The 25,722-nt window shown below is 47.9% G+C and overlaps 1 protein-coding gene across 1 annotated transcript; it reads left to right on the plus strand.

The window, feature by feature from the left end:
* The first annotated feature begins 1,834 nt into the window (after positions 1-1,834).
* LOC149871697 (1-aminocyclopropane-1-carboxylate synthase-like protein 1) lies at positions 1,835-24,097 on the plus strand. Its single transcript, XM_090032972.1, has 15 exons — positions 1,835-2,788; positions 3,424-4,043; positions 7,040-7,099; positions 9,696-9,766; positions 10,516-10,585; positions 11,231-11,297; positions 11,809-11,906; positions 16,083-16,160; positions 18,337-18,437; positions 19,366-19,455; positions 21,678-21,723; positions 21,882-22,023; positions 22,619-22,761; positions 23,143-23,296; positions 23,513-24,097. Exons 1-15 carry the CDS (start codon positions 2,152-2,154, stop codon positions 23,806-23,808), a joined length of 2,673 nt encoding a protein of 890 aa, XP_089889098.1. The 5' UTR covers positions 1,835-2,151; the 3' UTR covers positions 23,809-24,097.
* The last annotated feature ends 1,625 nt before the right edge of the window (positions 24,098-25,722 follow it).

The raw sequence follows: 25,722 nt of genomic DNA on the forward strand, positions 1-25,722 counted from the left end.
TGAGCTTGTCCAGGTCAGCCTGAATCACCCACCTATCTTCTGGCGTGGATGCTTTGCCCCAAAGTTTGGTGTCATCGGAGAACTTGGCCAGTCCACTCCTAACTCCAATGTCCACATCGTTAATGAAGATGTTGAACAGTATGGGTCCCAGGACAGAGCCTTGAGGGACCCCACTGGTTACAGGGCACCATGATGAGTGACTGCCATCAATCTCAGCCCTCTGGGTCCGACCACGGAGCCAATTTCCCAGCCAGCGGATCGTGGTGGAGTCAAGGCCACAACTGGGCAGTTTGGCCAAGAGATGATCATGGGATACCAGACCAAAAGCTTTTTTGAAGTCAAGATATATGACATCAATCTCTTCTCCCTCGTCCAGGTGATAGGTCACCTGGTCATAGAAGGAAATGAGATTGGTCAGACAAGACCTACCCGCAACAAACCCGTGCTGGCTATCCCTTAGAATGTTAGCCTGGGCCAGTCCATCAAGGGTGGCCTCCTTGATAAACTCTTCTAAGATCTTCCCCAGGATAGAAGTCAGGCTAATTGGCCTGTAGTTAGCCGGATCCACTCTCCTCCCTTTCTTGAAGATCGGCACCACATTGGCCTTCTTCCAGTCTTCGGGCACTACACCAGAGCGCCAGGAGTTTTCAAAGATCCGTGCCAGGGGCTGGGCTATGACGCTCGCCAGCTCCTTGAGTACCCTGGGGTGCAGGTTGTCAGGGCCAGCTGACTTGAAGGTATCCAGCTTCTCAAGGTGTTCCTTCACAAGGTCAGCATTGATGGAGGGTAGGGGATCCCCCTCACCCAGATTTCCCTGTCCCATAGCAGGCATGGGCATCCCATGTGACTGATGAAAGACTGACGCAAAGTACCTATTTAATAGGTTGGCTTTTTCCTGGGCGTCAGTTGTCAGTTGCCCCATCTGGTTTAGCAGGGGTCCAACATTGCCCTTGCTTTTCCTCTGGCTCCCCACATACCTGAAAAAGGACTTTTTGTTGTCCTTGATGCCTGAAGCTAGTTGGAGTTCAGTTGCAGCCTTGGCTTTCCTGGTTTGGTCCCTGCAGGACCAGACCTGCGCGGAGTAATCCTCCTTGGAGGTGAATCCCGTCCTCCATCCTTTGTAGGCTTTCCTTTTTAGCCACAGTAGGTCCGCTAGGTCTCTGGAGAGCCAGGGGGGCTGCTGTGCCTTCTTGCTGACTTTCCTCAGGGCCAGGTAAGAGTTTCATGCTCATTTGCTACATAATGCCATGTTGAAAACTGAACAGCAAGCTAGACATGACTCATAAGCGCCTGTTTTAGAAAGGACATCCCTGCTTTTCTGCTGTAAAGAACACTTTAAAGAACCAGCCAGGCTTTGACACCCACTTCTGACAGACTGTAGGAGGTGTTTACAGCTAGCTATACGAACTGTAGCTGACTTAGCCAGAGTACTCCTTCTCCCCGGGCCAGGTACTCGATCAATTATAGATGAGTAATACAGGTGCAGGACGGGGTGGCAAGTGCCAGCCAGCAGTCGGCGACCACCCGGAGATGGCGGGAGTGGGGACCGCCTGGCGGTGCTGGGGGCGGTCGGCAGGGCTAGAGGCGGCCCTGCCCATGACGGTTTCTTAAGACTCCCCTCGCCAAAGCCCTGGCTGGGATGGATGATGCAGCGGGGCTGATGCAGAGATGCCTCCCGGGGCGGCAGGACCGGCCTGAGGGGGGCGGGGCGGGGCGGGGCTGTCTCCTCCCGGAGGGCGGGCCGGGGAGGGGCTCCGCGCAGCCGCCCCCCCCCCCCCAGCCTAGGCCACTGACTGGCACGGACCAAAAAAAAAGTTATCCCGGAATAAGGGTAGCACGCATGTGCCATCACCCCGGATGTGAACATGCCGGCCAGGCCCCCTCCCCCCGGCCCAGCCGCTCGCTCCGCCCGGCTGCAGCGGCAGGCCGAGCCGAGCCGAGCCGGGCCGGGCCAAGCGCGCCGGCGGCTGGCGCGGGTGAGCGCCGCCCTGAGGCGCACACACGGGGCGCCCTGGAGCCGCCGGGCCGAGCCCTTGCCCCTGCCCCCTCACCCTCACCCCTGGCCTTAAGGGGCTGGGTGCATGCGGGCTGAGCGCTGATCCCCGGGGCATCTCTGCCCCCGAGCGCTGGCCTGGGCCGGGGGCAGGAGCCATGGATTTTCGGGGGAAGAAGTACGAGCGGGGCAGCAACTGGTCGGACCCCGAGGTGGTGGAGCTGCTGCAGCTGTGGGCCGACGAGTCGGTGCAGATGGAGCTGGAGAGCTGTCTGCGCAACCAGCACGTCTTCAACCGCATCGCCGAGGTGCTGCGGGAGAAGGGCATCCACCGCACGGGGGACCAGTGCCGGGAGAAGATCAAGAAGATGAAGCTGGAGTACCGCCGCATCAAGGACAACAACAACAAGGCGGCCCGGGGCGGGCGGACGTGGAAGTTTTACGACGCGATGGACCGGGTGCTGACCAGCCGCCCCTCGCTGGCCTACAGCTCCCTCAGCAGCAGCGTGGCACAGCAGGTGCTACAGGGGACCATGGTGGAGAGCTACCACCATCAGTTTGCTGCCTCCACGCTGCCCTTCGGACACTCGCAGCACCCCGAGCTGATGGAGATCAAATGCGAGGAGGTGGACTCTGATGAACGCTGCTTGACCCCTGAGCCTCCGCCACCCATGTCCTACCAGCAGGGCTCGCCTGACGAGCACGAGTTGGAGCGAGCCTTCTTGGACAGGGCCCAGAATGACTCTCCCATCTCCAGGGTGGAGATTCCCATTGAGACCAGTGTCTCGCCATCAGGTAGGATGGCATCTTTTCATTCAAGCCTGAGCCCTTTTTTGGGGTCTAACCTTTAGAGGTACGTGTGGGTCGAAGACAATGAATGCATCTGCGAATGGTCGCCAGCAGTGTCAGTTAAATTAATTCTCTCTGTTCTATGCAGAACTCAGGGAAGAGAAACATTGTTTTACCTGCGGGTGCAGCAAACAAAATTGCTTATTTAGTTATAATGTAATTAATTTACAGAACTGGCTTCTGTGGGATGCAGAACTTTGAATGTTTTGATTGAGGGGGAGCGGGTAGACAGCATCACTTTGATTAAATACTGAAGTTGGAAAGGGATTTTGTCTCCCTGTCATCATACTACTTGTAGAGTGCATAGGGAGAGTGGATTGTCATTTGTTGTAGTTAATTCTGGATCATTGCCAGGGAGAAAGTGCTGAATCGGAGCACGGCAAGATAAAACACGCTGATTTCATGCATGTGCTAGATAGATATGACCTTACTTTTCCTGTGGGACTTGGGCAATCTGATGTTATTTTTTTTGTTTTTTCCAGGCGGGAGTAGCAAGTGTCTGTTTACACCAGTCCTAATGCTGTGTTGTCATTTTAAAGGAATTGCTGACAATTTAGTTCTTTATTTTGAAATATCCACAGGTTTCAGTGAGCCAAACATGGCCTCTTCATCCCGGATTCAGAGCGTGGGGCCTCGACCTGGCTTTTCCACCTTGCACCGTCTGCGGAAGAAACGGAAAGGTCAGCGAGTGAAAGATCCCCTCGATGACCTCCTGCTGAAGACCCTGACTTCTCAGCGGGCCATGGAAGAGCGCTTTTTGCAGATGGAAGAGCGGCGGTTGCAGCGGGATCTGGAGGTGGAAGAGCGGCGAATGCAGTTGGAGCAGCGGCGTTTTGAACTGGAGAGGGAGCATGAATTCCGTATGTTCAATGTTTTTGCTCAGATGCTGAGCATCTTAAAGCAGAGCAATGGTGGCTCCTCTTCCTCTGTTGCATTGCCCAGGGGCTTAGATTTTGGCCAGGCGCTGTCTGATATTGCCGGATTTGGAGGAGTTGACCTGCAAGAGGTGAGGGCCATGCACCTAGGCCGACCCGTCTCTGAGAGGAGATCCAACATGTATGGTTTCTGTAATCCTGGTGAGTTCCAGAAAAGTCCCTACCTGTCTGCAAGAGGAAACGTTGCCAACATCTTTCGTGGTTCCACAGAGGAGGGTTACAAGGCCTATCATGCTGACAAATATGATGAAGACAAAAACCCCAATGTGAGTGAAGTTCCCCTGCTGTGTGCCTTTCCAGCTAGGAGACACCTGAACAAGGGTGTTTGGTTTTTTGCTTTTTTCTTTTCTTTTTTTTAAAACAGCTGGCTGAGTGTGGGCTAGAATGTGATTTTTATCTCATAGGTGCCAATTGGCTCAACCTCTGCCTTATTAAAGCACAGAAGATTAACTACAAATATATTTTTTTCCCTCTTGTATATCAAAGATTGCACTTGCTTTAGCTTTGGGTTGCCTTAGCAGAGTTTCCTGTCTCAAATGAGTGGTGATCTGCAGAACGTCTGGGCTAGGAACACAAGTTACACTTCAGCTGGTTTAAGTGATCAGACAACAGTTAAACCTGTAACAGAACATAAGTTCAGTGCACATAAACCAGTTTCAAAATGGCCAAATCCAGTTTGAGATAAACCTGGTTGAATGTAGTATCAGACTTAACTTACTGAGGTCAAACTGGTTTATGGAACTTCTGTCCCAGATCCCTTCCTGGTTTAAGTTAAATCAGAGTCCCTCAGCATCCCAGCATGCTCTTCAGCCCTTGGCTGAGCTGTGCTCTCTGCTCCAGTGGATCAAGGCTGGTGCCACCCCTCCATTCTAGCAGGGGTAGGGGTGTGGCCAGATGCTGCCCCCCACCCCAAGGTGAAAGGGGCAGGAAAGGGGTTTATTCCCTTCTCCCTTCCCTGTCCCACCAGCATGGACCTTGGCCAGGGTCTGCCAGGCAGGGGCACAGCAGCCCCCATGAGGCATTTTGCCTTGCTCGCCGCTCAAGTAGCGGGGAGCATAGTCAGCCCCGGCAGCAGCCTCAAGCAAACGGGGGACAGAGAGGGGTTTAATTCCCTACTGTGTCCCCTATACCACCGGCACAGACCTGAGCCAAGATCTGCCTAGCCACGGCAGAGCAGCCCATGTCAGGGTCTCCCCCCACTTGCTGCTGCAGCAGCAGGGTCGGGCATGACCAGATGCCCACACTTGAGCTAAATACAAACATTCAAAAAGCTCAAGCCTGAATCAATTCAATCTTTGTAGGTTAGTCTAACCTGCGTAGATTGAACCAGCAAGCAAGTGAATGGACATTCCCTTTTGATTCCACAAATGCAGTAACATGCCTGCAGTGTCTCAGGCCAGAAGCTGGGCAGTGCTACAGCAAACCCTTCAGTTGGAGGAAAACTAATCTGGGGGGGCAGGGTTGGTTAGGCCCCCATAGCCTGAGTATGACTTGGGAGGGATTAAAACCCGCACCCTGTCCTGTGCAGTCCCCAGTTGGGGTGTGCCTGGAGAGGGACAAGGGAAGCAGGCACTGCCAGGCATTTCCTGCTCTCCCACCATGCCACTGGAGTGGCGGGGGCATGGTTAGCTCTGGCAGCAGCCTTAAGTGAATGGGGAAATGGAGAGGACTTTAATTCCCCACTCCCTCCGCTGTCCCACCAGCATGGACCCCAGCCGTGGTCTGCCTGGCTGGGACAAGAGCAGCAGAGGTGGCGGCTGGGGCTGGAAGACCCCGGCTGGGGTTCCCCGGGGGGAATAAAACCCCTCTCTGCCCCCTTCATCTCAGGGGGCAATGCCAGCCAGTGTCTGGCCATGCCCCTGCCTCTGCTGTTGGAGCAGTGAGGGGGGAGCGATCCTGACAAGGGCTGCTGCGCCCTAGCCAGGCAGATCCCAGCTGGGGCACAAGCTGGTGGGACAGGGGAGAGAGGGAATTAAACCCCTCTCTGTTTCCCTGTTCACTCGAGCAATGAGGCGGGAGGGTGGGAAATGCCTGGCAGGGGCTGCTTTCCCCTTACCCCTCCAGGAACACCATGGCTAAGGACCACGCAGGTCAGGGTGGGGGTTTAAACCCCCTCCCCAGCTTCTGGTCTGAGTCATTGCAGGCATGTATGTGTCAACTTGTGGAATCAAAAGTAAATGTCTATTCACTTGCTTGCTGGTTCAATCTATGCAGATTAGACTAACCTGCAAGAATTCAATTGATTCAGGCTCAGGCTTTTTGAATATCTGTACTTAGCCCTAAAGTTACAGGAAAGCAAGCAGAACTGTATTCTACCTTGTACATCATTAATATCATCCATTGAGCTCTGAATGTAACATCTTTTATCACATGATGATGCAGGAGATAGATGGACCCAGCTAAGTTTTCAAAGCCATGGTGGAGTTTCTGTAACTGACTCTTAGAAAGGTATGCTTTGCATCCCATTTAAGGCATCATTCAGAGCTTAGGCTACCTGTTTACTGCTTGCCATTCACTTACCCTGTACAGGTCTGTCACTTTCCCACCTTGGATTTCCTGTGTTTCATAATGCTCTAATAGAATCATTCACCATACCAACTATAGCCCAAGAGACAAGCTTCCACTTTTCTTCATTGCTGTCTATTTTTGTTTACAATATACATAGATTTTTTAATTGATTTATAGATATATAAATAAAAATAACAATAATATCATAAACATACAGGCTTGGTATTTATCTTGGTTGTTTTGTTTCTTTGTTTGTTTTTTGTTTTTTAATTTCTTGACTGACTCATCCCAGGCTGAGAGCAAAGATGCATATAGCAGATTTATTCTCTCTGGAATTTATTATGTCAGATTCTGAGCCAGGAATTACAGATTAGCATTTCTTCTCTCAAGCAACAATACTGCAACCTGCCTTTTCTATTTAGCTCTGTAAGAAAAGTGAAGTTTTTATGAATAAATTTTTAGAGTAGAAATTCACTGTCTGATGAGTGCAGAATTTTGGATAAAGAAGTATTTCCAAAAGACAGCTGAAAATGTGTTGAGTATAAATCCTGGCTCTCTCAGATAGAAAGAATTATATGAAGGCAGATTTATGCTCTAATGAAATGAATGATTCAGTCATATATGTTATGTTAATCGATATAAGCCTTGGGTTTCTACCCGGTTCCAGAGCATTTGCTAACAAAGAAATCCAGGTAGCACAGCAACAGCTCCTATCTCCAAAAAATCATTCTCTTTTTTTTTTTTTTTTCCCTAGGGGATAATTAATTTTGGTACCAGTGAGAATAAGCTCTGCTTTGATCTGATGTCCAAGCGGGTAAGTTGGCAGTACTCTGCATAATTTCTCCTGGGTCCTACACTTGGCTACGTGGTTTGCTGATGTCATTCAGATCACTGTGAAAAACTTATTTCTCCATGAGTGCATATCTGTCAGGGTCTCTGGTCTGCTCTCATCGCCCATCATGGCTGTGTATTTCTATAAATTATCTTGCCAAAGATTGAAAAATGAGGTTTTCTATTACCCTTCTTTGTGGTACAATCTTGGAAAAACTAGATACAAATGGGAAAAAGAATGATTTCTTCATGTTGATACATCTTCATTTGACACAGAGGTGTCTAACCCTAAGCTTCAGAACCCATTTTGCTGTTCCTCAACATTCAGCTCAGAAGAGGTTGATAGAGTCTGTTACCAAGCTGTACAGTTTTGAACTTTTCCAAATCTTGGCAGAGTTTGGCACAAGTGAACAGTAGCATCGATTATGTCATGATGGTTAAATTAGTGAGTCTCTGAATGATCATTGTGGTCACTTACACTAGGGAAAGGCCCAAGGCATAGCATATAGCTCAAAAACTTTGGGGGCTTGCACTGGTTCAGGCTGTTGTATGGAAAGACAACAGTTTGTCCTATGTACACATTTCTTTCTGGGTAGAGCTGGTGTTGAGTACCTGGCAGAGTCAGGCTCCACTAGGGTTCACTGAAGTTCTTTCTCATGCTTGCTCCTATTTCACTTCTGTCCATCCTCAAAATGTTCCTTATTTTATTTCTGCCTGCTACGCCACTGACTTGGGGGTACGTCACCACAACATTCAGCTTTCCAGCTAGCAGAACAGGTAAGGCAGAACTGGTGCCTGGTAGCTATGTGCAGAAACCTGCAAGGTGCCTTGTAGGGTGTGCAGGCTGTTTCTTTTCCCTGTACTCCATCCCTTTTTGTCAATGTAATGGGTGCAGTAAATAGGATGAGGGAGAGACAGAAGACAGCTGTGTTCACATTAGCCTTGAGGGGACAGTGAATTATTTCTACTTCACTCATCCTTATGCTGCTGGTAATTTCCATGTATGTTATATTAGATATGGAAATGAAAAAATTTGCTTCTGACTTTTGAATCACTTCCCTTTAGTGTTTATAGCATTGACTCACAGAGCTGTATACCTGTTGGGCCTATGAGAAGACAAATTTTTCACAAATTGATGGGCAATGCCTGTTGTATGCAGTGAGGAAAAAGTAACTTATTGGATTTCTGTCTACAGCCTCTGACCCATAACCCAAGCAGGATCAGACATGACATCCTAGGGATGAAGTCTTGGATGGTTTTCCTTGCTAGCTGGTCCATATGATTTGCTCATCTGTGCAGTAGCACCTTTAAGGCCCCTCTGGCTTCTTGTTGTATTGCCATTTGGGCCAAGGCTTCTGGTGTGTATTCTGATGCTGTATTCTCCAGATGAGTTCAGGAAGAAAATCTGAGGCGGCATGCTTCTACATTAAATAGGTTTCAAGAGGCATACAGAAGTGAATAGAGGAAAATACTATCTGAGCCTGTAATGCTAGGTTATAATTCTGCTTGGAATGAGGGTCAGTATCATTTCAGCACTCAGAAAAGGAAATCAGGATCCTAGTTGTTACATTTTTTATATTTTGAGAAAATATTTTCATCTGCCCACTGATTTTCCTTCTGTTCCTTTTGTAGCTGTCACCTGTCCCTTCTCATTTATTTAATCACTGCCTTTAAATTTGGTCTTTTTTTATCAAATCCATGAAAAAGCACCATGTCTGAAATTTTGTTTCCTTTTCTTTTACGTAAAATAGCCTTCTCATCACTACTGTGGTTCCTTTTGTGACTTCGTGAATTGGACTGCTTGAAGTCCTTCTGGTTACTGCCTTGAAAATATTTAAAAGAAAATAGTTATATGCATTTTATTTAAATATAAACAGGAAAAAAGTCCTAAAGGCTACTGATCTTGGAGCCAACAAGAGTGAAACTGTATATGAAACTGAAGGGAATTCTTTCCTGCTGAGAAATATAGCTTCTATCACAAGGGAGATTTGTAAATTTCACCTTTCTCTGGCCTTTAGAAAACTCTCCTTATGCCTTAATATAGTTTGTGAAAACTTTCCAGAACTGCAGAGCTGAAGAAGCCACATCTGTTTGCAGCTGAGGCATATCTAAAGCTTAGATCCATTCATATGAGAGGAAAATACCTATCTGTCTGCAATTCAAAGTCAATTTCATCTCCCTCTTGCTCTTTAGAGCTCTACGGAAAGTTCTTACAACTTGGACTTAATTCTTAGCTAGCTGAGAGTTGCTATCATCAGAACTTGGGTCAGGGCCTCATTGAAGATCTTAGGGCTGCTTAATTTGGTTCAAAACATCCTTTGTAGGGGTCTCTTTTCTATGGACATTCATTTTGTATTGGCCGTCGTGCTTCTTTCTTGCAGATCTCTGTGCAGTGAATGCAGTGAAGCATTGCTGCACAGTTCTGATCTCCATATGCTTTCCAAAGCCTATTTTAATCCTGCTGAAGTCAGTACGGGGTGGGTATGTTTACGTGTGCACGTACGTATGGGTCCTGTCTGTACAGCTGTGCCTATGTTTCTGATTTTAATAGTTGTGCTATTTCCTTCTTGTTCTGATAGCTGACACAGAGTGATATGAACCTTATGGAGCCTCCCTTGCTGCAATATCCTGATTGGAAAGGACATATGTTGTAAGTAGTTTCCTTTATATTCCTTTATACCTGCTAATCAGAATCCATGAATGCAGACCAAGTCTGTTGCATAGGTCAGCTGAAATTTATTTAATACCCCTTCCTTTTCTTCCCAAATCTCTACCTGTGACACGGTTACAATTCTTGATGCATCTGAGTAGATAGCAGTTTGCTTTTAAAAAAAAACAAAAAAGTATTGCTTGTATTAAGTAGATGGGTAAGTCCCACACAGTTCTCTGTAACTACAGTGAATGATTTTGGCCGTTAATCCTTCCCATGATTTATGTCTTGACTAAGCAGACTTCAGAAGTGTGAGCATAGCTGTAGATATTTTCTGTGCCTCTTTATCATGCATATAAAGTGCTCTTAGAGCCATGAGTCTCCACCAGGATGCCTTGAGATCTTTCAGGGGTGCCACGTAGTGTTAGCAATGCCAGGTGGGCAAGCATGATTCACAAGACAAACCCAGAAACTTAAAACGGGAAGTAGCAGTGTTAAGAACTTTCTGACCAGTTGCAGTGTTTCTGAGTTCTTTGCCATTGAAAAATTGCTCTATTTTCCATAGTCTAAAAACGTTGAGAACCATTGCTTTAGAGCATGGTACCAATTTCCTGAGTTATATTCTGTACTATTTTCTAGCTGTAGCCACCAGTATCTAATGTGTCCTGGTTTGTTTTCTGAATGATCTGGGAAAACTCAGCCTCTTGGAAAATAACCTGAACCAGTCTTCGCTATTGTGTCTTTCTCAGCTTACGGGAGGAAGTGGCCCGATTTTTGACCTATTACTGCAAGGCTCCTGCACCTCTTAAGGCAGAAAATGTGGGTAACTGAATGTCTGTTGGTGTGTCTTCTAATATATTGCCATTCATTATGGAGCAGTTTTGTCTATTATGTTTTACAAATATTTAAACTTTAACTGACTGATGCTTTTACCATGGAAACAAGTGTGTGATCATTGCTATCAGTATGGTGACTTGTAGACATTCCCACAGCTCTTCATGCACAACTTGCTTAATAGACTTCACTTCCAGCATGTAGCTTCCCTTGTTCTTTCCCTCCTGCTTCCACTGTATCCTGCCAAGGTACCTCACTCATGATTTGTGGTAACACTTCCTGCTCCACTCCTGACCTCTGTCTAGACTTAGAGAATGCTCAGATTGTTCTTTTCCTATATTCTCTAGCACTATTCTGCTGATGCACCTCAGGATAAATCCTCAGTCTCGTGACTGTGTAGTAGTTCTGTTGTACTAGAGTTGTGATTTTAAACAGGCAGCTTGCTGGTCCACAGGGCTTCTTATGGTCTGGAATTGGGCCTAAGAGGCTCCCATTGGGTCAAAAAAGTTGGGCATCTCTGTGCTAGAGGACTGAGGAAACAGCAGATTTCAGTGACTTTATCAGAAGTTATTTTGTAGTGATGTCCTTCAACAAGTAGAGTTAGCATCTGTCTCGCTCTTTCTTCTATAGGTGATTGTGCTGAATGGCTGCGGCTCTCTGTTTTCTGCATTAGCTACAGTCCTCTGTGATCCAGGGGGTAAGTGGGATTATTAGAAGACATATTGATTTACAACATGGTAGCTACAATACAAGGACTGTATGCTAGAGGTATATTGATAGAGTCATTAATTACTCTGTGCCTTCTCCCAAACACTGCTCTTCTTCATTGCAATGACTGTAGAGGAGGCTAAGGCTGTATCTGTAGCAGTTTTTGCCATCAGATTCACATCCCTTCATTGGGAACACAGGTCTCCTGCATTCTTACCTATCTACTCCTAAGTTCCTCCATTGTTTCAAGATGGATGCATGTCTAGATGTAGGTCTAAAGTGTATTGATGCTGAGTTGGGTTCTTGAGAATGGATGTTTCCTGATCCAGTGCTTGCACTGGATCCAAAAGAAACTTGCAGAAAGGTTGGAGAAAAACACTAACTTAAAAATTTCCAGGGATCATAGAGCATGGAACTGGGAGCCAAAATATCACTAACATGCCCTAGTAAGGAAGAAAAGATTTTGACTGTAGTTCATTGGTTTGTTTTCTTGGTTTTAGAAGCCATCTTGATTGCCACACCCTTTTATGGAGGTGTCACCCAGAGCGTGTTCCTGTATGGCAATGTCAAGCTGGTCTACGCCTATTTAGACAGTAAGGTAAGAACTGAGTGTGGGGAATGCACAGCTTTGCAAGTAAAAAGAATTGGTATCAGTTAGAGGTGCACCAATACATCAGTGCCATATCGGATTGGTACTGATATAGAGAAAATTGACAGTATTGTAAATCATCTTTTTTTGCCTGATGTGGCTGATAATGTGGCTGATAAATGCCCTGTGCATGAGCACAGCCGCAGCATGCATGTGGCCAGGAGTGCAGCCTGGCGGCTTGGAGAGCAGCATCTGGCTGGTAAACCAGTTGTGGGGGAAGGAGCAGAGGGGTGTGTGGGGATGCAGATCAAGGCCACCGTACTGAGGGAGGGATTGGGCAGGCACTGCACAGCTGGGGTGGGATGTGGGACGGAGCCATGAGTGGCTCGTTTCGGGGACATGCTGGCAGGGGGGCATCTCCCACCTCTGCGTGCACCTGGGAAGGCACAGGAGGGCATGAGCCTCTGGACCCTGGATCTGAGCGTGGGGTGTGGCGGCCTGTCTCTGTGACCTGGGGCCACACCAGGCTCTTCCCGGCAGGGGGCTGGGCCAGGGCTGTGCTTGGGGTGGGTGGTGACACTGCTACAGGGGGGCTACAGTGAATTTTGGGGTGGCTGCAGCTCCCCCAACCTCCCTCCCAGAACTACCACCACTCACCCTGAGCTCAGCCCCTGTTCCCAGCCTGCAGTGGCAGCCTGCCCTCATCCTGCACAGATCCGGGGGCAAAGCGCTGCTCGACCTGGTACTGGCTACAGGGGACGACCTAATTAGCGACCTAGTGATCGATGGGAAGCTGGGTGACAGTGACCACGAGCTGATCACCTTCACCATCCACCGTAAAGCTGGCAAGTCAGTCAGCAACACAGAAGTCCTTGACTTCAGAAAAGCCGACTTTGACAAGCTCAAGAGGCTTGTCGGTCAGGCCCTTAGGGACCATGACCCCAGGGAGATGGGAGTTCGAGAAGAGTGGTTGCTTCTCAAGGAAGTGATCCTCAATGCACAAGCCAAGTCTATTCCAACATGGAGGAAAGTCAGCAAGAAGGCACAGCAGCCCTCCTGGCTCTCCAGGGACCTAGCGGACCTCCTGCGGCTAAAAAGGAAAGCCTACAAAGGATGGAGGACGGGATTCACCTCCAAGGAGAATTATTCTGCGCTGGTCCGGTCCTGCAGGGAGCAAACCAGGAAAGCCAAGGCTGCAACTGCACTCCAACTAGCTTCAAGCATCAAGGACAACAAAAAGTCCTTTTTCAGATGTGGGGAGCCGGAGGAAAAGCAAGGGCAACGTTGGACCCCTGCTAAACCAGATAGGGCAACTGACAACTGATGCCCAGGAAAAAGCCAACCTATTAAATAGGTACTTTGCGTCAGTCTTTCATCAGTCACATGGGATGCCCATGCCTGCTGTGGGACAGGGAGATCTGGGTGAGGGGGATCCCCTACCCTCCATAAATGCTGACCTCGTGAAGGAACACCTTGAGAAGCTGGATACCTTCAAGTCAGCCGGCCCTGACAATCTGCACCCCAGGGTACTCAAGAAGCTGGTGAGCATCATAGCCCAGCCCCTGGCACGGATCTTTGAAAACTCCTGGCGCTCTGGTGTAGTGCCCGAAGACTGGAAGAAGGCCAATGTGGTGCCGATCTTCAAGAAAGGGAGGAGAGTGGATCCGGCTAACTACAGGCCCATTAGCCTGACTTCTATCCTGGGGAAGATCTTAGAAAAGTTTATTAAGGAGGCCATCCTTGAGGGACTGGCCCAGGCTAACATTCTAAGGGATAGCCAGCACGGGTTTGTTGCGGGTAGGTCTTGTCTGACCAATCTCATTTCCTTCTATGACCAGGTGACCTATTACCTGCACGAGGGAGAAGAGATCGATGTCATATATCTTGACTTCAAAAAAGCTTTTGATCTGGTATCCCATGATCACTTCTTGGCCAAACTGCCCAGTTGTGGCCTTGGCTCCACCACGATCCACTGGCTGGGAAATTGGCTCCGTGGTCGGACCCAGAGGGTTGTAATTGATGGCAGTCACTCATTGTGGTGCCCTGTGACCAGTGGGGTCCCTCAAGGCTCTATCCTGGGACCCATACTGTTCAACATCTTCATTAATGATGTGGACATTGGAGTCAGGAGTGGACCGGCCAAGTTCACCGATGACACCAAACTTTGGGGCAAAGCATCCACGCCAGAAGATAGGCGGGTGATCCAGGCTGACCTGGACAAGCTCAGCAAATGGGCAGACGAGAACCTGATGGTGTTTAACACCGAAAAATGCAAGGTTCTCCACCTTGGGAGGAAAAACCTGCAGCATCCTTATAGGCTCGGCAGTGCTACGCTGAATAGCACTACAGAAGAAAGAGACTTGGGGGTCATCATTGACCACAGGATGAACATGAGCCTGCAATGCGATGCTGCGGCTAATAAAACAACCAAAACGCTGGCTTGCATCCATAGATGCTTCTCGAGCAAATCCCAGGACGTCATTCTCCCCTTGTACTCGGCCTTGGTGGGGCCACAACTGGAGTACTGCGTCCAGTTTTTGGCCCCACAATTCAAAAAGGATGTGAAGAAGCTTGAGAGAGTCCAGAGGAGAGCCACACGCATAATCGGAGGTCAGGAAAACAGATCTTACGATGACAGGCTGAGAGCCATGGGACTCTTTAGCCTGGAAAAGCGTAGGCTGAGGGGTGATCTGATGGCCACCTATAAGTTTATCAGGGGTGACCACCAGGATCTGGGGGAACGTTTGTTCACCAGAGCGCCCCAAGGGATGACGAGGTCGAACGGTCACAAACTCCTGCAAGACCGCTTCAGGCTGGACATAAGGAAGAATTTCTTTACTGTCCGAGCCCCCAAGGTCTGGAACAGTCTGCCAGAGGAGGTGGTTCAAGCACCTACATTGAACACCTTCAAGAGTAAATTGGATGCTTATCTTGCTGGGATCCTATGACCCCAGCTGACTTGCTGTCCTTTGGGCAGGGGGCTGGACTCAATGATCTCCCGAGGTCCTTTCCAGCCCTGATGTCTATGAAATCTATGAAATGACTCCATGTGCTCCTGTGGTGCTTGCAGGGTGGGAGCCATCTCTGTGCCCTCCGGACAAGCTGCTTGCAGCTCCGTCCTGTGCCCCACCCCAGCTGAGCAGCACCTGCTCCCTCCCTCACCATGGGGGCCTCATTATGCTCTGACCCCCCCTACCCCCACAATAGACTTAGCAGCCCAACACTGGTTTCCAAGCTGCCTGGCTGCATATTGGAATCATATCAGTATTGGTCGATATGGCTTCTTAAAAATCAGTCATTGATTTTGGCCCAAAAAATCTCTATCAGTGCACCCCTCGTATTGGTGGAAGGCACAGTAACAGTACTCCCTGACTAAAACCTTTGACTCAGTACTTTCATGCTCTGAAAAGAGTCCTCAGAACAACCTGGGCCAAGGGCTGGCAACCCACAGCCCACAGGCTAGATCTAGGTCATGGAGGTCCAGTCTGACACAGGGGTTCAAAGGTATGGAGCTATGCCTTCTGCTCATCACCTCCACTACAGAGCCTGCTGCTCTGGGGCATGCCTAGGCTTAAGCTTGCTGCAGATAGGCCAGGAATCTGCAGCAAAGCTATATGTAGGCAGCAGGGTGCTAGGAGACTGAGGGGGAAGAGTGAAGACTTGCAGCCTGCAGTCAAGGGGTCTAGCTCATGCAGACAAAAGGTTGCTGATCTTTGACCTAGGTGGTAGCCTTCAGGTATTATCCCATTTCCTGGTTAAGGAAACTATTTTTTTTAATTCACTTGCTCAGGACTACAGACCTATTCCAAGGTGGGATTAGAATTCTGGCTTCCAGGTTTATGCTCTGATTGCCCACTCCCAGAAACATGCAGTAATGACGCAGCAAAAAAAAACAGAAACAAATTTAGAATAAGCCTCAGAAACAAAACTCCCTTCTTTCCAATTCAAGGTGTTCCTAATTTAGGTGAGGAATAGGATAACAGGTTAGAATAACAGGAAGATCTCTGTGTGATCCATTAGCAGGGTTTCTTTGATTTTTATTTATTTCCTTGTTGTTTTCTTGGAATGGGAGAATGGAAGCTAAGTAATTGCTGTGTTTTGTAGTTTGGGAAATTTTGCAGAGAATATGGTTCATAATATGTTCTGTAGACAGCACTTGTTTTTTATCTTTTGGGTCCTTTTCAGATCACTGGGACAAACACTCGGCCTTTTCAACTCACAGTGGACAAGCTAGAAAAGGCTTTGCAGGATGCCCGGGCAGAGGTAAATGTGGTTGAGTCTGGTTTTGTTGGGCCTCTTAAGAGTGTTTGCTAGAGGAAGTGGTGTATATTTTGGAGGTACAAAAGAGAGACAAGAGTTTTGGGCAAGCTTTTCCTGTAGGTTCTGAACCCCTCCACTTGTACTTCTGCTCTGCTGTTACCTACTTTGGTGTCCCCCTGTTAAGGCACATTTTGGAGTTTGTGAACAGGCAGCCAGAGTCCTGGCTTGCCCACTCCATTCCTAGTTGCCTTCACAAATGATTTCTTCCCATTTATCTTAAACTCATATACTAGATACAAGAGGTTCTCTTGTATACTGAGGAAGTGTGAGAGGATCTTTGTCAGGGGGCAGCGGGGGTCGGGGGAAGCTTGCACTCAGCACAAAGATCCAGGGGCTTGCACCCCTGGGAGGGCTGCAGGGCTGTGCCGGACTCCTCCCAGGGGCGCAGGCCCTCGGATCTGTGCCAGATGAGAGGAGGCCTGGGACTGGTGTTGGGCTCAGGCTGTGCCCAGCACCACAGAAAATTGCTACTGCCACCTGTCCCAGGCAGCAGTGGCAGCCTCCTCTCATCTGATTCACCAATCTGGGGGCTCGCACCCTTGGGAGGAGTCTGGCACAGCCCAGCAGCTCTCCCAGGGGTGCAGGCCCCCAGATCTGTGCTCCATATGAGAGAAGGCTCAAGCTGTGGCAGTAACAATCTTGTCCGGTGCTGGACTCAGCCCGTGCCCAGCGCTGGTCTCAGATGGGAGAGGCAACTTAAGCCTCCTCGCATCTGGACGCAGATCCGGGGACTTGCACTCCTGGACACTTCCTGGGGGCGCGGGCCCTGAGATCTGCACCGGCTGACAGGAGGCTGCCACTGCTGCCTGGGATGAGCACTGGGCACATCCTGCACCCAGCGCAGGGGAAGATGGATGCTGCCACTGGCTCTAGGCAGCAGCGGCAGCCTCCTGTCATCTGAGCGCAGATCCGGGGGCCCGTAACCCTGGGAGGGCTGCGGGGCTGTGCTGGACTCCTCCCAGGGTGCGGGCCCCAGGATCTGCACTGGATAATGGGAGGCTGCCACTGCTGCCTGGGACTGGCGCTGGGAGTAGCCGGTGCCCAGCACTGGGCTCCATGGAGCTCAGCCCGGCAGTGGGAAGCAAAGCGCAGCCCCAGCTCTGCCTGCTTCTGCCACCAGTCTGTGCCCCGATCGGCTCCACCAGCCCCATGGAGCTCAGCCTGGTGGTGGGAGGCAGAGTGCAGCGCTGGCTCTGTCTGCCTCCCGCTGCCGGGCTGAGCTCAATGGGGCTGGCAGAGCCAATTGGAGCGTGGCACTGGCTCTGTCTGTCTCCCACTGCCAGGCTGTGCTCCACCTCCCACTGCCAGGATGAGCTTCATGGGGCTGGTGGAGCCAATTAGCGTGCATCCTGGCGTGGGAGGTGGACAGAGTCTACACTGTGCTCCAGTCAGCTGTGCCAGCCCCATGGAGCACAGCCCAGTGGCAGGAGGTAAACAAAGTCACTGCTGCGCTCCGCTTCCTGCCACTGGGCTGAGCTCCAGGGGGCTGGCAGAGCTGATTGGAGCGCAGCGCAGCAATGGACAGAGCTGTGCTCTGCCTACCGCTGCCAGGCTGAGCTCTATGGGGCTGGCGGAGCCAGCTGGAGTGCAACCCCATGGCATGAGGTGGACAGAACCAACGCTGTGCTCCAATCAGCTCTGCCAGCCCCAGGGAGCCAGCCGATCAGAGCGCAGCCTGGCAAGTGGAAGGCAGGGAGAGCCAGGGCTGCTCTCCCTGCTGAGCTGAGCTATGCTACATGGGGCTGCAGAGCCTCTCAAAGTGCAGCCCTGGCTCTCCCCTGCCTCCCACCACCAGGCTGCTTCAAAACTCAAAACATTTCGAAACGGTTTGAATGCCCTCATTTTGTTTTGGAGCTGTTTCGATGCATTTTGTTTCATTCCAATTTCGCTGTTTCGAGCTTGAAACATGTCAAAACAGCTTCGAAACAAAACGGTTGGTGAAATTTCGCACAGCCCTGTTATGCATGGTCAGATCAGGTCATTGGGGTGAGATACATTGTTGTGCATGGTGGAGGTGTGAGTTCTTGTAGAATGAATAGGAGTCTTGCTATGTTAGCAGAAGGGGGGCTGAAAATTTACAACAAAGTGTTCTAATATTGTGTTGGTGGTTGTTTTATAGGGCATTGCTGTAAAGGCCTTAATTCTCCTGAATCCCCAAAATCCTCTAGGTGACATCTACTCGCTTGCAGAGCTACGTGACTATCTGGACTTTGCAAAAAGGTGCGTCAGCTTGAAGGGTTGAAGAGACCTAGGTCAGAGGTAGTTTTCCAAGTCAGGTGTACTAGTCAGCCTGTTTGGCTCTGAATATCCTGTATACCAGAAAAAACATCTGTTCTGAGTCACAGAGGAAAGAGCTGAAGAATGGGAGGAGGGATGGCACACCACGTAGCCATTTCATCATCCCTGGATTGGCTAAGCTGTTGTGTAAAAGGGTGTTGGTCATACCTGTTTGTCAGTCCTGGTCATCCATGAAATGCATTAAATTACTAAATCTGTCAGGTACTCATAGGAATATGGTGAGATACACCAGCTGTTGTAGGAAATTGAGTTAGCTCCCCCACAACTGTTTTGTATGTACAAACTGGGAAGCAGAGAGAGGTGAAATTCCATCTTTCACAAGAATCAGCTTCTTCCCTCTAACTTCATAGATTTCATAGACATTAGGGCTGGAAGGGACCTCAGAAGATCATCAAGTCCAGCCCCCCACCCAAAGGGCAGGAAGTCAGCGGGGGTCATAGGATCCCAGCAAAATAAGCATCCAATTTGCTCTTGAAGGTGTTCAGAGTAGGTGCTTGAACCACCTCCAATTCCTATCTTTTCTAGGTGGATTATGTTATAGCTTATTCAAGTGATGATAAAAATTAGTTTTAGGTTAAGTAAATCTGAATTAGAAATTACTGCAAGCTTTGACATGGTTGTGGTGAGAGAGATTAAATGAGCTGTGTGGGTCTTGCTCCAATATTATGCATACATTACATGGCCCTTAAGTTTCTGAGAAGGTGTCTCTCTGACCCTTGATTGGGCAAAATTTTGATGCCCCATTATTTGTAGAAAGCAAGTCTCCCCAGAATTTTGACTCTACCTCTGATTTTTCAGGCACAAACTTGTGGTATTGTACTCTCATAATCTCTCTCTTTTTTCATTTCAGGCATGAGTTGCATGTAGTAGTAGATGAGATCTACATGCTGTCAGTTTTTGATGAATCAGCCACTTTCCACAGTGTTCTAGGGATGGACAGGTAAAGCCAGCTCTACTTCCCTAGGCACCTGTCAACAAGACTGCGACTTGCTGTCGGGGTTTATGCCTAAGATTCGAATTGTGACCCAGCAGGTGCTGGGTCTATCTCATACGATTGCTTTGCAGATCCTCCTAGTCTATATGGTTTGAAGGTTGCCAACGAAGAACAATCTTAACTATTCTACCTGAAAATACTTTTAAATGTGTGTTTTAGTCTACTGCTTGTGACTCTTCCAGAAGGTTGAAACGGAAGCTCATTTTTCTGCTGAGTGTTGCCTTTTTTCTTTTCTAAACACTGGTGTCCTGTCCCATTGGTTCTATAGGTGTATGTAAAGGCTGGTGTTTAGCATTGCTTACTTATTATAAGAGAACTGCCATTTCCTGGGTCATGTTACAGGTCCATCTTGCAGTATCCTGTGTCACACAGTGGCAGAAAATGGATGCTGAAAAGAAGAGTGAACAGGGCATGACCAGGGTTTTTCCCATGCTCTCCTCTCAATTGCTGCCTCCAGAGGCTGTACCCTGAACTCCTGTGTTTAATAACTACAGTTGCATCCTTCCTCCAAAAATTTGTCCAGTCCCTTTTTGAATCTGGTTTAAACCATCAGATTTCACAACAGCAGAATCACGTTACTGCAGAACTAGGAATTTGCTTTATTAAATACAGCATAAAAGTGAGACGGTTGTTACAAAGCTCATTTAAAAAAATTCTTACAAATGTTGTTTAATAGCTTTTTTAAAAGATCTTCTTTTTCTTCATTGATTTTGTTTCTATATTATGTTTTACTTGCATGGACAATGAAAGTCAGTTGGTCAGTTTTACTGTCCTGTGTTAGCCCTAAGTTACTGAATTTGAGTTCACAACATTTTTGCAAGAGAATGTCTTAAATTCTGCCCTGAAAATGTCTTCTTTGAAATGTTAAGACAACAATGAAGAAATTCATTTTATTTTTTCTAATATCAGGCCCCTGATTTCTAGAATTCATAGAATCAATGAGTCTGAAGGGACCTAGACAGATCATCGAGTCTGACCTACTGCCATGGGCAGGAAGGAGCACTGGGGGTGGCAGGGGTCATAAGACCCCAGTCAGGTACCTATTCAATCTCCTCTTGAAGATTTCCAGGGAAGGTGAGAGCACCACCTCTCTGGGAAGCCTCTTCCAGGCTCTGGCCACCCTTACAGTGTAGTAGTTCTTCCTAATATCTAACGTAAACCTATCCTCCCTCAGCTTGTGGCCGTTGTTCCTGGTGACTCCAAGGGGGGCCCTGGTGAACAGACTTTCCCCAAGTCCCTGCTGGTGGCCCCTAATAAAGTTGTAGGCAGCCACAAGATCCCCCTTCAGTCTCCTCCTGCGGAGACTGAAGAGATTGAATGTGCAGATTTGTATGTGCTTCTCTATCAATTTTGTCCATGATCTGCAACAAAACGTAGCTGTTAAGTATTGAAAAATGTCTAAAACTAGTTCCTGTAGTGGCTTTAAAAATACTGTATTTACTTGAAAACGAGATATGTTTTTTTCCCTTCATATTCAATATGGGGAATAAACCCCCTTGTCTTGGATTTAACTACTTACGCAGGGCAGGCAGCTGCTGTGAGGTTGGAGCTAGGGTGGCTCATGTTGTGAGGGGAGTCTGAGGGAGGCTGTGGTGATGGGGGTGGGGGGGAGAGCAGAAGAGGGGAGCATGGGGGAGCTGGTACAATAGCAGGGGAGCTGCTGTGGCTATGGCTGTGACCCACAGCCACTGTCTTCTGGGGGCTGGGGCCATACCTGCTGCCACTGTTGGATAGACGGAGCCACTTCAGGATAAGTGGCTGAGAGGAAATCACTGGTGGGGGCAAGTGGTAGGGGAGGGAGGCATGGGGGCAGGCAGCAGGGGCAGCAAGTAGTGGAGGAGCATGGAAGGGGAGATGGGGCTTCTTTCCCTGTTGCAGCAGTGAGGGGGGAGGAATTTAACATGACCCTCCAATCACCTTATTCTATACTTGGAAAATTATAACAAATTAATTATTTTCCCTGTATAGAATCTATTTGTTGGGAGGTCATCTTGGATTTGGGAAAATATGGTAGATAGATGTGATTTTGTGCTACTTGACCCAGGTTTCCTGCTGCATTGTTGGGCCTCATGAAATGTTGCTTTTTTGTTTCTGGAATGTTGCACTGCTGATCTAAAAACTTGAGTACCCATGACTCTAACTACCCTGATGTACCCTTTTACTCACAGATTGCCTGATCCACTGAGGACTCATGTGATGTGGGGGATAAGCAAGGTAAGTGCTATGTACCAGGCAGGCTGCATCTAACATAACTGTACAGTTGGCCTGGTATCTCCTGAGGCCTTGGCCCCATACTGAAAAGAGCAAGGTGATGGTACTGGCATTCCAACATTTCTTTGTAGAAGCGTAATCTGTGCTTGTGCTTCTGGCAGGATTTTGCTGTCTCTGGGATTCGGTTTGGCACTTTGTACACAGAGAACCAAGATGTCGCCAATGCTGTGGCCTCATTGTGTTATTTCCATGGGGTTTGTGGGCCTGTCCAGCACAAAATTGCACAGCTGCTCAGAGACAGAGGTGAGTCAGATAGTGGTTTCACACGTGATCATCTACCATTCTTTGTTATCTGAGGACTTTAGAGGATTTGTTCCCTATGTTCCCAAGGAATCTGTAGCCTGAAGCAGGTGACTTAACAGCCTTCCTTAATCCTCGGGCTGCATATAAGATGTGGCTGACAATTCTAAGGGTTTATAGCCAGCAGAGTTAAAGTAACAGGTTGGACACGTGAGAAGGCTACTTGCACAGCAGTGGTCACTGTTGTGCATGGTCTGTTGAGCAAAAACAAAGGGGTGTAAGTGTGTGGGAAGAGAGAAACTGAGTCAGATCTTTAGCTTTGCTCTGCTCAGCAACCCAGAATCTGTGGTGTCTAGGGCACCTCCCACAGGAAGGTGAAAGGGAATGATGTTCAGCATGGACACCAACCTTTTGAAGAGTGTTTCTGCCATTCTGCAGAGGAGATAAAAGTAAGGGTGAGGAAAGAAGGGGATGGGGTGAGATGGGATAAAGATGTTATTGATCCCAATCCACTTATCAGATGATAAGGGCTGAAACCATTGTGGAATTGAATTCTTGATTAGTTTGTGAAATTCCTCTGTCTTCTCCCCCTTGCTAGACTGGATCAATCAAGTGTATCTGCGGGCCAATCATGCCCGTCTAAAAGCTGCCCATACCTATGTGACAGATGAACTGAAGACCCTTGGAGTTCCCTTCCTCAATCGTAATGCAGGCTTCTTTGTCTGGATTGATTTTCGAAAGGTCAGTAGTCTCAGGAAGGAAGGCTACTCTTGGGGCTGGGCCAGATGTATGCACAGTGGATCGTGGAGTAGAATTTGGAATTGTAACAAATGTATTAATATGTTGTCCTCCTGATGAGTGGAAAGGAGATATGTAAGTTTTCTGGTAATTGCCCTGCAAAGGACCCTTTTGTAGATATCCTTTCATTCTTGCTGTGACCTTATGTAACACCTCTGAAGGTGTTTCCTTCTTCTTACCCCTATTCTACCATAGCTATAGTTCCCAGGGTTTTCAGCTACTTCCCAGCCCCACTTCCCCAAACTCTGTAGGGATCACAGCCTGTAAGAATCACTGAGCCTTGCATGTTACCAACCTCTTGCCTGTTTGTACTGCTGCTCCCAGTACCTTAGGACAGGAACATTTGAGGAGGAGATGCTGCTTTGGCGACGCTTTCTCGGTAACAAAGTCCTGCTGTCCTGTGGCAAAGCCTTTGAGTGTAGTGAGCCCGGCTGGTTCCGCATCATCTTTGCTGACAAGACACACCGACTTCAGTTAGGTGAGCAGTGCTTCCCATCCCCTATCTTTCCCCAGCCTTTCCAGCTTTAGTCCTTCTTCCCTACATCTTTTCCCCTTTCCAAGCTACTCTGTAACCCTGGCCTTTTCCATTTCTCTTCTTTCTCATATCTTAAGTCTATATAGACCCAGCTGGGATTTTGAGACTCTTGCAACTTTGTCCCAATCCATGGTTGTTTCTGCCCTTTAACCACTCCAGGCATGCAACGGATTCGTAAGGTCCTGGAAGAGCGGGAACGTGAGATATTGGCCGAGGAAAGGGATCAGCCCTGCCAATCAGACCAAGAGGGTAAAGCAGACAGCACAGATGAAGTCATCTTTGTGTCCCGTCATCAGGAACCAGGCTGTGCTGGTGGCTCTAATCTCGGTGACCTCATTGGCCTTCTGCAGCAGCAGATGCGCTCATCTGACTGGTTGCAGAAGAACACAGCAGAACAGTTTGCACAAGAGAAGCCAGAGATCTATGACGTTTTCAGTAAACTGGTGGGGAAGTAGTAGTGGCCTCTGTTCCTCATGCGGCACGTCTGAGCAGGGATTGATGCTGGGCCCTAATTGCTTGGCAGTGACTTGAAGCAAAAGAGCTCTCTTCTGTATAGCAAGGAAATTGCTTTTTAAAGCCTTTTCCCTTGCCCTCCTCTCTGAAATCACTACTTTGTACTGTATAGGTTCTTCCCTTGGGTTTGGGTAAGGGATTTGGGACTCTCTTCTACTGCTGAACCCTGTCCTGGACATCATTGTATTTTATATGACATTTCTAATGAATAAGCTTTTGATTCTCTTATAACAGTCTTTGGTGTCACTTTTTTTATATTGCGGCTTATTTTCTCTCACCCTTTCTAAGGAGACAGAATCTTGAGCTATTTAACCTGTTATATGTTCCCTAGCCCCTGCAAGATGTTCATAGATAACTAATTTTTTTCAGCTCCAGCAGATGAATGGCTCTTGAGGAAGGCACTTAAATGACATGCATTGGTACTTAAAATCAAGTGCCTGCCATGAAATGTGAGATTCCCCCTCACGGGGCTTAAATGTCTATTTTTCTAAGACAGGACTCCTGTGAGGTTTTGCTGACTCTTCAGCTGAGGGATAGATAACTGAGTACATATACAGATCATTTAATGTGTGGTGTGTGAGCTAGAAAGAGAGACATCAAAGGAGAAGGCTGAATGAAGTCTTCCACTTCAGAGTCACAGGCTTTTCTTCAGCCATGTTCTGTTTGGTGCCTTGTGTAAAATGAGCTTCAGTTATCTCAGTCCAGTTCCTGGCGTTATATCAAAAAACACCAATACAACTAGTTTGATAGTTTTTTAGCAGACAGTGCCAACAACAGAAGTTAAGGATAGAGAGATTCATTGAGTATACATGCTCGAATTGCAACAAAAACTGAGGCATGGCCTGATGCTGCTCAAGCTATATGTTTTTTGGATAAATATAAATCTTCAGGGCTAAAGCTTGTGCCTTTTACCATACTCAAAGCAGTTAAAGAAGGGTTTTTTTTTTAAAGTTCTGACAGGCCAGTTATTCTGTGTAATGACAGTAATCTGTAATTCAGTTGGTAAACTAGCATAAAGCATTTTCTGCTGCACTTAATTTCCTTTGAGACGAGGAAAAAATATTTTCCTTTACAACAGAATTAATGCTGGCTAAGAGCAAACTGGGTCCAGGCATCAAAGTGAATGTTAGCTTTGATTGTAGCCTATGAAAGAGATCTTTGCTCTTTATTACTTGCTCATTTGCACTTCTAATAGTAATCAAGCTTGTACCAGCATGGCATTGCTTACTAGGGTCTGATGAAGGAATGACTCAAGGGAAAGGCAACATTCTACGTTATTCTGACTAAATTCTATGTTATTAGTACACAGTATTTTCTTTTCACAAAACAAAGAGCGAGCTTCTACAGTAGAACACGCCATCATGCTCTAATCATGAATAGCCCGATGTCTAGTTGGAAAGAGGATCATGCAGAGTCCCCCAAGAGTCTGTCATGGATCCAGTATTGTTTAACATCTTCATTAATGATTTGGATGATGGCTTTTAGTGTGTGCTTAGCATATTTGTGGATTACACCAAGTTGGGTAGAGTTGCAGATGCTCTGGAAGGTAGGGCTAAGATCCATAGTGATCTGGATAGACTGGAAAAATAGTCCATAATCAGATTCAACAGGAACAAATCCTGAACTTGGGATGGGATAATTGCATGCACAGACTGGGGAATGACTGGGCAGGCTGCATTAGTGCAGAGAAGGACCTGGGGGGTTATAGTAAACCATAAGCTGACAATGTGTTCTTGTTGCAAAAAACAAAAATGCCAACAGCATACTTGGGTGTCACTTGTAAATCACGAGAAGTGATTCTTCTGTTCTGTTTAGCACTAGTGAGTCTTCACCTGGAGTACTGTTTCCAGTTTTGG

The sequence above is a fragment of the Crocodylus siamensis genome, chromosome 2, assembly GCF_052110815.1.
Source record: "Crocodylus siamensis isolate JL-2025a chromosome 2, ASM5211081v1, whole genome shotgun sequence".
Lineage (NCBI taxonomy): Eukaryota > Metazoa > Chordata > Crocodylia > Crocodylidae > Crocodylus > Crocodylus siamensis.